The 13761-nt window shown below is 37.7% G+C and overlaps 1 protein-coding gene and 1 non-coding gene across 2 annotated transcripts in view; one reads left to right on the top strand and one right to left on the bottom strand.

Annotated features, from left to right (window-relative positions):
* The window catches only part of Smp_015050 (choline kinase), a gene marked incomplete at its 5' end in the record, with an annotated part of 28234 nt that extends 20145 nt beyond the window's left edge, over positions 1 to 8089 (bottom strand). Inside the window, 2 exons of the mRNA XM_018799824.1 lie at positions 7635 to 7900; positions 7952 to 8089. Of these exons, the coding sequence (XP_018651574.1) occupies positions 7635 to 7900; positions 7952 to 8089 (404 nt within the window). The remainder of the gene's footprint in view (positions 1 to 7634; positions 7901 to 7951) is intronic.
* On the top strand, positions 7289 to 7356 carry Smp_tRNA_00405_Gln_TTG.1.1. The gene has a single exon. It is a non-coding gene (tRNA).
* Positions 8090 to 13761: the final 5672 nt, after the last annotated feature.

Below are 13761 nucleotides of genomic sequence, written 5' to 3'. Positions count from 1 at the left end.
AGGACGAAACAGCCGTCCAATGCTTCCAGGTTTTCCTTGGTGGTCTAGCTTCAATTGACTCATGATTTCAATTATGAGAATCAATTTATAATGCAATCTTTGCTAGCCTCCTGTAGACATACATTTTCCATATAACTATATTATACGAATGTACAGCTTAAGTAAATAATTTCGTCGAAAAGAAAATTTTCTTCGCTGAATTCTCTCTTTTTCTTATTCAATGACACTATGAGTTATTTGAATTAGATGAGAATTTATTGAATGGACTATTCTTCATTCATTTATTTACGTTTTTTAATCTGTAATTCTTGAAAAATTAACCAAAAGGTTTTCCGCAAAGTCTATTCAACGTGTATTAGGTGATATTTTATTTATGAAAGTAACTGTGTGGACGGTCCCCGGTGAATTCAAGGAAGCTCTAAGAAGCTCTTAAAGAGCCGAAGACATTCTATTCAATCATCGTCTGGAAGAAAATTCCAGAATCTCGACATGTAGCCTCTCCATAGGACAAATGAGGAAAACCACTGCAGGTGGATTGAATGATAATTTCGTTTTTACTAAAAACTATAAACTTTCGAATGTTTTGTACCATATTTGACACAGATTGGAATACGATTCCTTACCGCTCGTTTTCTGACTTGGATGGTTCAAGTGTTCTGGTGCTCAAGTGGTGTGCGGTAGAACTAAAACTCAAGCCTTAGATATAACAGTAGCAAACTTCAACTGTGATGTTTCCTATTAGGAAATTCGTTTGGTGTATACAGAAACATTTATTTATTTAAACACATAAATATTGGTACAAAGAAGCACCAGATAAATATGCGCCGCACAAATCTTATTTGATTTGTGTAAGGGCTGTGATACTGCCCAGGTGACCAAACTGAAGCAGGTGGTTTTCTTAGAGGGCCACACTCGGAGCCTTTGACCTAAAGGTCTGATCAACAAGGCAGTGGAGCATCGTGAGGAGATGCAGTCACATGGTAGCCGGTGACCAACAATAAGTTCATACGCCATTGGTTCCCTTAGGATACTGGAGTCCGTGTGCACCACTGGTTTGGAACCAGGGTTTTCCAACTTCCCTAGGTGGACTCACAGTGTCCACCAACCCGGTTAGAGCACCGGACATTGGCTTTTCGTCCTCTCAATTTCGTAAACAACACTCGTGGTGCGAGAAGGCAGTGAGTACGACTTCCCTGGTAGAAGCTATATACGCGTGGCCATGTGAGAGCATTTGGAGAGGTTGAGCGGACTCTCCTCACTCTCGGCCGTACCAGGGCATTTGGGGGCCAAGTATATGTTTGCTTAAAAAAATTAATAAACGTTGATCAACAGACAAAGAATCAAAACAACGCAATCATACACAACAGAAGCGGTAGCTTTTCATATCACGAATTTAAGTACATCAATTCTGTTACTGTTCGGATCGTTTCACAAAAAATGTGGACAGCAAATTATAAGATGGTGGTTGGAAGTGGTCAACAGGAAACCCTGAACCCGGGTTTCGTGCTACTTGGTACTCTTCAGCAAGGTATACCTGTAATCTTGAGGGAACTGGTGCTCCCTGACGGATTCGATCACGTGTCACTCAGCTTCACAGTCAGAGACGTTACCATAGCAAATTATAAATGTGAGAGAAATATATTAAGATTGAGTATAGTATCAAGGGTATATCACATAAACAGAGCTGGTCAAGCAATTTATATTGAAGCAGAAAATATACCATCTAGGTGTACATAGGTCAATTTAAGGTCAATATTAAAAAAAGTCAAGACGTGATTTGAACTATTGACTTTTAAGTAGTTCATACCATATTTTATTGATATCATAATCAACCGATTGTATATTCTTTTTTGACTTGAAAGCATAGTACACAATCAATAAGCAAGTATTCATTGAAGTGTTCTTTAAGACAATATGGACATATTTCTTCTCTTATATTGATCAACTATAAAACCTAACGTTATTGACGAGTAGTAACAAGCATAGAGATTTCGACTAAAGATTTCTGGAAATGTATACACCTATACCTCCACCTACACATACACACACACAATATTTACATGCAATTCTATTAAACTATTGGATTTATTACAAGATTTGCTGAATTGATTTCGATTACTTAGAAAGATTTCAATGATAAGACTAACTCTACTATTATATGAATAATACACTTTTAATTTGGAATTCATTAAGTATGGTTAAGATAATGTTCACTACTGTACTATATTATTTAGTGTACTTGACACGGTATACGTTAATCTATATTGATATAAGCAAAGATGGATAGTGGCTAGTAGTGGAATCGAGGATGCGCGTTTCGTTCTATTTGGGACTCGTCATCGGGATGTATCTGCATCTCAGAGTTGATGTTCACTCTGGTTATCAGGATTCAGTAACTGAAAGGGTAACGCGATGGCGTTTGAAACGAACGGAACTGGGCTCGAGTGCTAAAGTGAACGGCTACTCTGAGATGGGGGTACAATCCAGCTGACGAGTCCCCAAATTAGGAATGCAAATAGGATGGGATGAGCGACCTGGATTCCACTGCTAGCCACTATCTATCTTTGCTTATAATGCTTGTGAATTAAAGCTGTGTCGAGGCAATACGCACAGTATGCACATATGGTCAGTAAGAGACTGATCAATTGCAGTCCTAAACCTCAATGGGAAGATTTAACCAAACAATACCAATCGAATCTATATTGATATAGTTTATAATGTTTCACGTATTTATGTACTTTCTTATAGAGTTAACCTAATCGTAGGTTATTATTATAATTTATCAACTATTATAAGAGAGTTTTGTTAGAGTATGATCAACTGACATGTCCAACAAATAGGTCCAACAATCAATTCCTAGTACGCTTAGTTGATGATTATCGAGATGTGATATACATACGTGGGCTAGTATACACTAGTATTTAACTCTAATTTCATCATAAATGATTGACTGATATCATCTTTTCAGTCAACTAATTTCAGAAACCCTTTTATAATGGGAAATCCATTATTTCCCAAAAATGTGGACATTAGCAGCTCAAAATTGCGGTTTTGGATTTCGTACTTACTTTTTAAATCCGGTATTCTAAACTTAAAACCTGAATAAATGATTCATAAGAAGGAGTCTCGCACTAGGACGAAATGGCCGTACAGTGCTTCCAGGTTTCCCATGGTGATCCAGCTTCAATGGACTCATAAATTCAACTATAAAACTCATAAGAATCGTGAATGCGCACCGCTGAGGAGTCCCACAATAGGACGAAACGGATGTCCAGTGCTTCCAGGTTTTCCATGGTGCTCTAAATTCAATTGACTCATGATTTCAACTATATAAAATTACTAAAATCTCCACAAAACCCCCTTTTGATAATTATCATATGCTCACTAGTGACTGGCTCCATGAGGTATTTTTCTTGGAGTTCTAGTGAGAAGCAGTAACCAGTGAAGTTCAATCAGGTCTGTTGGGAGATATCAACTCACTGAAGACATTGGTGAATGGTTGCCCAACTTCATGGATTGATTGAAGTTAGACATTAACACCGTTAGATGCCAACCAGCTCAGTGGTCTATCGGTTAAGTGCTCTGGCGCGAGATTGGTATGTCCTGGGTTCGAATCTCACGTGGCGGGACCGTGGATGCGCGCTGCCACTGAGGAGTCCCACAATAGGACGAAACGGACGTCCAGTGCTTCCAGGTTTTCCATGGTGCTCTAAATTCAATTGACTCATGATTTCAACTTCATAAAATTACTAAAATCTTCACAAAACCCCCTTCTCATAAGGATATGTTAAAAAAAAGTATAAATTAGTGAATTCTAGTTTAACCTTGATTACCAAGTTTGATTTCTAAAAAAATCGATAAATCTTATGCTTCTTTTAATGTTCTACGAGGTGATTCACTAGAGAGACTGATTGAGTGAATAGATATACTGCATACAACAACAAATGGATTAATTCTACTGGGTACCTTTAATTGGGTAGGAAGAAATTAAAACTACTTAAAAGATAGACAGACCATATCAACCATGCGCACAAAAAAAATCGAGTTAAAAGTTGCCCTTCTTCCCCTCTCCCCCCTAACCCAACTTAACGACAATTACTAAGATAGAAAATCAATAAACATGAGAATATTTAGAAATACTAACGGATAAGAATATGCATGAAAATGAGGGAACAAATTAGTGATTTGGAGTAATGCTGTTCAACATATAAAAAAGGAAAACGAATGAATATATATGTTCTGTTATAATCAATTTTAAGCTTTATCATCTTAGGTAACTAGAAAATCAAGCTGCAGATGATGCATACAGCCTAAATAATAACACTAAAATATTAAAGAAAGGTAGTCGTGGATGCCTGCAACAAAGTAGGCTTCACTGGTCCTAATGACGTTGTTTAGTACTCCCACTGACTAATATTATCACTACAGTTATTTACTCCAGAAGTTTTCTTGCTGGAGTGTAGAATACAATTAGTGTGACAGATAGGCTAATAGTAATAACTTGATTATTACGAAATGGATCATTAATTTAGTCCATTAACAACACCGATCAATCAGTCGTTCATATTGGAGCCACAGCTGTTTTCTTCCCATCATTGTTATCTTTAATCTTTTTATCTTAATTATTTCTACATTAAATTTAGACGATTTTCATAGTTGAAAGCGTGAGTCAATTGAAGCCAGACCACCAGGGAAAACCTGGATGTGTATAATTTCTTTATCCAGACGATAAGCTCTAAATCAGATGACAATTCCCATATGATGTTCACAAAACAGGTTATGCACAAAATCATTTCAATGATATATGACTTCACACTGGGAATCGATATCAAGTTGGTGAAGCCAACATAAAATCTGGAAGAAATCCCTATTGATCTAAATAATCACATCGCAACCAGACGAAATTAACAATATGAAGACAATAAGAGTCAAATCAAAAGTCGTGTTCAGTCAGTCAGTCAACTACAACGTAGGACCAGGCACACATATGCATCAGTCCAAGTTGCCATACCTCGTTAGCACGACAAGATGAACACCGGATTCACAGAAGTAGTTAATTTAGTGGTGTTAATATATAAAAGTCGTGTTCATAAGTAAAAAGAATTAAACAGAGAAAACGATTCAGAAAATGGAATAAATATGAAGAGCTAAAATGAATGTATAGACTGACGATTATTGGGTACAAAGATTATCATGCCTGAACCAATCACCATGATGAGACATAAGAAAACAACGATTTACATTTATAAAATAGATCTTCAAAAGGGTCATAAACTATAGGGATTTTCCTAAGTGTATACGGAAGCCATCTTATTTATTTTAGTGTAAAATATCAGAGCTGTAGTTAAACTTTCGTTGTTGAGTTCTCTCTAAGCTAGATGGTTTAATGGAGCAACTTTCATCATCTTTCTGGACATTATTTTATTTAAACACATAAATATTAGTACAACGGGCACCAGATATATATGCGCCACACAAATCTCATTCGATTTGTGTGAGGGCTTGAATACTGCCCGGGTGCCCAGACCGAAACAGGTAGTTTTCTTAAGGGACCACATCCGGAGCCTTTGACCTAAAGGTCTGATCCATAAGGCGGTGGAGTATCGTAAGGAGATGCAGTCACATGGTAGCCGGTGACCAACAATTGATTCATATGCCATTTGTTCACTCAGGATACTGGAGCCTATGGTTTGGAATCAGGGTTTTTCAACTCCCCTAGGTGGACCCTCTGTGTCCACCAACCCGGTTAAAGCGCCGGACATTCGCTTTTCGTCCTCTCAATTTCGTAAACAACACTCGTGGTGCGAGAGGGCAGTGAGTACGACTTCCCTGGCAGAGGCTATATATTCGTGTGGCCATGTGAGAGCATTTCGAGAGGGAGAGAGGACTCTCTCCATTCTCGGCCGTACCAGGGCATTTGGGGGGTTAAATTCATGCAAAACTAAGCTAAAAAGATCTAGTCATAGTTTAGAGAAATCAATACCATATTTTAGAAAAGAATTTATAAACGGATTTTATATATTAGGAATATTCAGTTTCTAGACAATATGAGTCATCAATAACTTGGTATTTATCTATGATAGAGATTGTATGATGGAACTATTTTATACTAACGAGTAAGTGTTATTAGTTTTAGGGGTATGTGTTTTTTCTGTTCGCATTAAAGATATTCCTTAGTTACAAGATAATGAATCTAATCTATAATATTTGTATATTTTAAGAACATAAATCAAGAAAAATACGGTAGCGTAAAGGATAGCGATAGAAAGAGATTAGTTCTTGTAGTTTTTGTGTAACTAAAGTAGGTTGATGAACCAGTTATATTTAAGAAAGCGCCTGTTCGACGTTTTTGAGGAATTCATTCATCTATATGACTGCCAACCGTTCGTGATATAAACCTAATCCTAATTTCTTAAGTCCTGACTTATAATTTCTAATCATAATTCCTAACACAAGTTCTGACATCATATGGTTAATTTTAAAATCGTCCCATCTTGTCCTTATGTTATGTCCCGGTAACAAAAGTGAAGGGGAACTTTGGGATCCATTTATGGACCAATATTATGCATAGATTTTTTATCGTATAATTGCAAAATAACTAAACTATTCATATTAATGTTCCTCTTATTATAAGCTTTGTTTTGACCCTTGAACTATTATTATACGATTTACCATTCTTGAGTTATCCCCAGTCTATCGATTACTGCCTCGCACATTCACAGCCACAGTTGCCTAACTCTTGTACAAATGTTATTTTCTATTTTATTGGTACGATGTGGTCAATCTGTTTGGTATATAAACTCAGTATGTTTAAAATACAAGGATTCATACCGTAGAGGCTGTTATGGATGTTCTGGACTTAATTGGCTGGGCTAGACACAAAGTAGGACCGATACGTACTCTAGACTGCTCGTACAGGTTTCATGTGTCACTGTTCCAATCAATTATTCGCTGCTCTCTGATTGGCGGTCTTATCACGTGATACATTAACAAGGCATCCATTCGACAACAAGTTATAACACCTTATACTACAGTTTTACTGAGATTTTCGAGTAACTCGGAAGATTAACGGCTCTGTTAGCTTGTTAAACAACAGATAAAGTGTACACTTTCATATTTGGATACCTTTATTATATAATAGTAAAAAGAAACACTGACTCGAATTAAGTAATGAACCTGCGCTAGAGACTGACCAGTTGCAGTCCTAAACATCAATGAGAAGATTCAAACAAACAATACTAAGTGAATTTAAACTTCACCACATCGCACAAGCAAGTGGCTATCAGGATTCAGTAGCTGAGTGGATAACGCGATGGCGTTTGAAGCGAAGGTACTGGGTTCGAGTCCCAGAGTGAAGATCAACTCTGAGATGCAGGTACATCCAGCTGACGAGTCCCAAATAGGACGAAACGCGCGTCAAACTGGATTCCACTGCTAGCCACTATCCATCTCTGCTTACCATGCCTGTAAATTAAGGCTATATCGAGGCAATACGCATAGTATGCACATATGCCAATAGGAGACTGACCAGTTGCAGTCCTAACACATCGATGGGAAGATTCAAACAAACAATACTAAATGAATTTGAACCTACGCTACTTTGTTTAAATAATACTTATCAATAATAAACTTACTCACTATACTTTGACATTGAAAATTTATCCACACTTATAGTTGATCCATTAATAAATGAATAAACTAAACCATTTTGAAAAACTGCATATAATTTTTGTTCACCACCAAGTTCATGTAGTAGATACATATGTTTGATTTCATCCCACCGGTTAACAATAAAATCTGCTAATTTTGTTCGAATTCTCATAAGAATAGTTTTAGGTTCATCTATTTTATTATCATGATCTAAACGAATAACAATATTAGATAAACCTTCTTCTAATGGCTAAAAACAAAAAAAATTACAAAAATCATTCTTTATGATTAAATGACATACTTTCACTTTTGTATACTCTTTTGACCAAGTAGGAAAAATTGATTTTATAATTTTCCAAATATTTTCTTGATCATTACCATCCAAAATACGGATATCAATGACTGGAATAGTATTTGGTATAAAAGGAGTGATTGTCATCCTGGAGAAATCCCCGTAACCACAAACGGCCAATATCTATTTATATATATGGAAAGGTTTTAATATCTAAGTAGATTGATCATACGATTTAAAGGTCAAATAATATAATTGGTAGTTTAGGCATCAGAAATTCGTTATCTGATTGGATAAGAATGTTATGAGCTTTACAAGATAGACAAATTCATTTCCACGTGACCATGTTAAAAAAGCTACAATGTGATTGGTCAATTTGTCATGCTTCTTTTTATTTTTATTTTTACAACGGATCGTATCATGTCTAAAAAGTAACGATTGGACTGTAATTCGAATTATTTGCCATTTTTTAGATGATACGATGAATATGCTCAATTTGAATTACATAAAAGTTTGTTATTAGAAGGGGTTTTGTGGAGATTTCAGTATTTTCATAGTTGAAAGCGTGAGTCAATTGAAGCTAGATCACCAAGGAGAACCTAAAGTTCTAATGAGAAGCAGTGACCAGTGGAGTTCAACCACGTCTGTTGTGAGATATCAACTCACTGAAGACAAATGGTGAACGGTTGCTCAAACTTCGTGGATTGATTGAAGTTAGACATTAACACCAATGGATGCTGGCCAGCTCAGTGGTCTATCAGTTAAGTGCTCTGACGCGAGACTGGTAGGTCCTGGGTTCGAATCTCACGCGGCGGGATCGTGAATGCGCACTGTTGAGGAGTCCCACAACAGGATGAAACAGCCTTCCAGTGCTTCCAGGTTTTCGATGGTGATCTAGCTTCAATTGACTCATGCTTGTATAGAGAACTTTTAATTTAATGGATAGAATCTTAATCATTTGTGAGAATAAAGAAACGTACATAAAATAGAGATTTGATAATAAGGGACTGTAATAAATTCAACCCATACAGATAATCTTTACATCAATAGTTAACCTATCAGCATCTACTGTAGTGAACAAGAACACAGATGTATTTAAAAACAAAATTACAGGATAATTTAGTAAACTCTGAGAACTATACAGTAAATATTTCATTTGCAAAATGTCAATCCATCGTCTGAGACTTATTGTTCTTTCGTTTCCACATCAATCATTTTCCGTTCTCATTCTGTTTTCTTTGATCTTCTTAACCTTCTTCCACCAGGCATTTCACGTTCGATTGATGATACATACTACTTATATCTATCGACATCAGTGGCACACACCACTCACTTACTTACGTCTGTCAAACACACCAGAACATAGGCCGTCGACCAGCATTCTCCAATCCACTCTGTCTTTGGCCTTCCTTTCTAGTTCTATCCAACTTTGATCATTCTCCTCATGTCTATCGCCATTTCTCGGAGTAATATGTTCTTTGGTCTTCCTTTTCTCCTTTAGCCTTCAAGATTCCATGTGACGACTTGCCTTGTGACACAGTTGGGTAATTTCCTCAATATGTGTCCTATCCACTTCCAGCGCTCCTTCCTGATTTCTTCCTCCGCTGGAATCTGGTTTGTCCTTTCCCACCATAGAATGTTGTTGGTAATGTTTGGTCAAGGAATCCGAAGTATCTTGCGTAGACAACTGTTAATAAACACTTGTGTCTTCTAGATGATGACTTTCGTAGTTCTCTACATCTCCACTCCATACAGTAGAACTGTCTTGACATTTGTATTGAAAATTCTGATCTTGGTGTTGGTTGAAGATTGTTTTGAGTTCCAGATGCTCTTCAGTTGTAAATATGCTGCTATTGCTTTGCCGATCAGCGTCTTTACATCTGCATCATATCCACCACGTTCATCAATGATGCTGCCCAGATATGTAAAGGTTTTCACATCCTCAAAAGCTTCTTCGTCAAGGGTAATTCGATTGGTGCATGCTGTATTGTATCATAGAATCTTGCTTTCCCCTTTGTGTATATTGAGACCTACTGCTGCTGAGGTTACTGCTACACTGGTCGTTTTCTCCTGCATTTGTTGTTGCGTGTGTGATAGAAGAGCCAGATCATCTGCAAAGCCTAGATCGTCCAGCTGCATCCCAGCTGTCTATTGTTTTCCGTGCTTTCCCTCATATTTTGAAGTCTTCATGATCCAGTCGATCACCAGGAGAAAGAGAAAGGGTGATAATAAGCAACCTTGCCTAACAGTGGTCTTTACCTCACATGAGTCAGTGAGTTGTCCTCCATGACCGATTTTGCAGTTTAATCTGTCATAGGAATTTCGTATGATGTTGACTATCTTCTCGATTGTCTATAGGAAAGAATAACAATTGTTCTTGACTTACCATTAGCGTTTGTTGTTATCACTATGAGCTTTTCATATCATCAGTGAAAGTAACTAAGGTTTACCTTCATCATTCGCTGTATTATATATAGAAGTATAGGGTAACTACAATTGGAAATCATCAGAAAATCGTTGTAAACTAATACTATTATTATTACAAACCTAATGACCTATTATGATTTGAATTATTTTTTCTGGTTAGCGTTTTTTTAGCTAGTTGGCTTTTCTACGGGATGAGGTCGCTAACCCTATGCCCAACCCTCCTCCTTTACCCGGGCTTGGGACCGGCAGTAACTCTAGAAGAGCTAAAGGCGTACATACATTAAAGAAATCACCAATGTGCATCACAACTCAATCCCTAACTTGGAATCCGGAAGGGAAGCGGAAAAGAGGAAGACCAAAGAACACACTATGCCGGGAAATAGAAGCAGATATGAAAAGGATGAATAGCAACTGGAAAGAACTGGAAAGGAAGGTTCAGGACAGAGTTGGATGGAGAATGCTGGTGAGCGGCCTATGCTCCTCGACGAGGGGTAACAGGCGTAAGTAAGTAAGTAAGTAATGACCTATTATTCGTAAGATTTAAAAGTACTTCAGAAGTATTATAAACTATATATTTATCCTTCCGGTATATCTTATGCCAAATAGCATCTAATGTATACCATAAAATGTTTTGATATTATACTCGATTTAGATCACATTTTGGCAGTTCATCTCTATTCATAATGATAAGTTGTGTCATTTGACTACCTGGTAATTATTATCTACTCTTGACTTATTATTCTCAAGATTTAAAAGTACTTCAGAAGTATTATAAACTATCTATTTATCCTTCCGGTATATCTTATACCAAATTGCATCTGATGTATACCATAAAATGTTTTCATTTTATACTCGGTTTAGATCACATGTTGGCAGTTCATTTCTATTCATAATGATAAGTTGTGTCAGTTGACCATCTGTTAATTATTATCTAGTCTTGATAGAGTTTAGTTCTCTGAGCTGTATGGTTTGGTCGTGGAGCTTTCATTGTCCTTCTGAACGATATCATCAGCACAAACTTTGAGTAGAAGTGAAGTGTTTGAATTTCTCCACATGTAGTTCACAGCTTATCCTGTACACCTCGATGTTGATTGGTTCTTGTTGACCTTAAATCAAATCAATAGGAGATACAACCAAATCAAACACTTCACTTCTATCCGAAGTTTGTGCTGATCATGTCGTTCAGGAGGACAATGAAAGCTCCACGACCAAACCATCCAGCTCAGTGAACAAAACTCCATCAAAATCATCCACCTGAGCTACAAATATTCTCCATCATTTCATTATCTAGTCTTAAATTTTGTATTTCTTAATATATCATAATTCAGAGGGGGTTTTGTGGAGAATTTAGTATTTTCACAGTTGAAATCATGAGTCAATTGAAGCTAGACCACCATGGAAAACCTGGAAGCACTGGACGGCCGTTTCGTCCTATTATGGGACTCCTCAGTGGCAATGCTCATCCACGATCATAATTGAAGAAGAATTAGTTGTTTGATATGTTTGTCTATTTGTGTTAAGATATGTTGAGTTTCTTGTTTGCCTACAGATAAAATATGATCCCTTTTCTCTCTGGAAAACATTCAAGCATCTTTTAACCCAATCAATTAGAATATATTTTCAACTTAAATTAATTCAAGATATAAGAGAAGAAGTTGATTATGTTAGACAACTTTTATCATCATGGAATTTATACTCGAACCCTTACAACATATCTTGAAGCATGTAACTAGTAAGTATGAGCTTATATAATGGTTGGAGAAACTTGACTAGATGATAACAGTTTGTTGATGGTATACATCACAGATTAACACCAGTTAGAACATCACTGATAACCACGTATCACTAGGAGTCCTTTAAGGCTTAGTATGATACTCCGTAGTCCCGACCGTTGCTACTACCTTGAGGTGGTGGTTAGGCTTGCTTATCCTGATGAACCGATTCGAGCAATACTAGCTGGAACAATCGTTCCTCAAGGTCCTACCATGCCAGACAGGTCGGTTGAAGAGCGGTAAGACTAAAAGTAGCAAACCCAAAGTCCGAAGGCTAAATCGTACTGCTGACTGTACAGAGGTGTGACAGCAGTAAGGTGTTTCCTTCAGTTAACCAGCATAACAGCGATGCTGCCTTCCTACAAGGAGGGGTGGGGTTAGAAAAGGTCGACCCTAAAAATGCACACCTCGCCTCATCCCACGGATTTCCGTCTCCGGCGGTAAGGTCCTTTGAAGAACGGAGCTAACACGTCAAAAATTCCCCACAAAAAGGCCGTGCGTGACCGGCCTCAAGCAGTTGTCCCTTGGGCACTGCGGTCACGCTGTCAGGTCGTTAGGACCAACACTAATCCAACTTCTTTTTCAGGTCCCTCTGTTATAATGCGAAATATAGCGTATTGCGATAGGACTACGCGAAATTCTACCGATTGACCAAATTCAGATATCCTAGTTCGACCCCAATACTGTTCCCCAACTCCAATAAATCAGAACACAGCCGTTAAATGAGAATTGTTTATGGGGTCAGCAGCAGAACAACAATGGTTTACAGACAAGGCATATTTATACAGTTACGATGACTATTAACAGTAACCAATGGAAAGGAAGGACACGTGAAGGTTATAATTAGGACGACTCAAAATTGACCAATAGGGAAACGACACATGAAAGTCATAGTTAGGACACTGTAAATAATGGCCAATAGGAAATAACATGCGAATTATGTGAAGAGTCTGAAAACATACCATTTTACATTCGAGATAATTTTTGGGATATTCTTGTGAATATCCTAACACCTCCCCTTGGAAAAAATTAATAGCGACGCAATCGTGGGTTTACCTGAAAGTTCTTTGGTTTTCTTCGTTTGCGCTTTGACCTCCTTCGAGGTAACGACGAAGAACCTGAAGAATGTTCTGCTTGGTTAGACGACTCAGTTGCCTCCGTTGTAGGCATCGGCGGAAGTCGAAAAGTATCTAGCAGTAAGTCGAGGGGAACTCGGTTAATAATTCCAACTTTTTCTTTGGCATCTCTTGGCCGTAGTTGATTATGATGCCTGGTCCAGATTTCTTGGTTTACTCTGACCTCATACATGACCTTCCCCTGTCTCTTTGCGACTTCACCCTCTATCCATCTATCATACCCATGTCTATAGTCCCGAACATACACTTTCGCACCAACTTTGTAGGGAATTCTAGTGTTCTGCATTCGAGGATTCTGCCGGGTTACTCGCCTGGGTGCCATCGCACTATGGACTGTTCGTAGCCTCCAACCAGGCTGGAGGAGTTCGATGAATCGATTTTTGGAGGTCTGCAGCATGCTGTTGTCGTAGTAGCAGGAGTTTTTACTTGATTACAGATAGTGCTGGATAGGTAGATTGGCAAGACCAAGTTCTTCGACCAATCT

The sequence above is a fragment of the Schistosoma mansoni genome, chromosome 3, assembly GCF_000237925.1.
Source record: "Schistosoma mansoni strain Puerto Rico chromosome 3, complete genome".
Lineage (NCBI taxonomy): Eukaryota > Metazoa > Platyhelminthes > Trematoda > Strigeidida > Schistosomatidae > Schistosoma > Schistosoma mansoni.
This window is presented reverse-complemented; position numbering and strand designations above follow the sequence as displayed.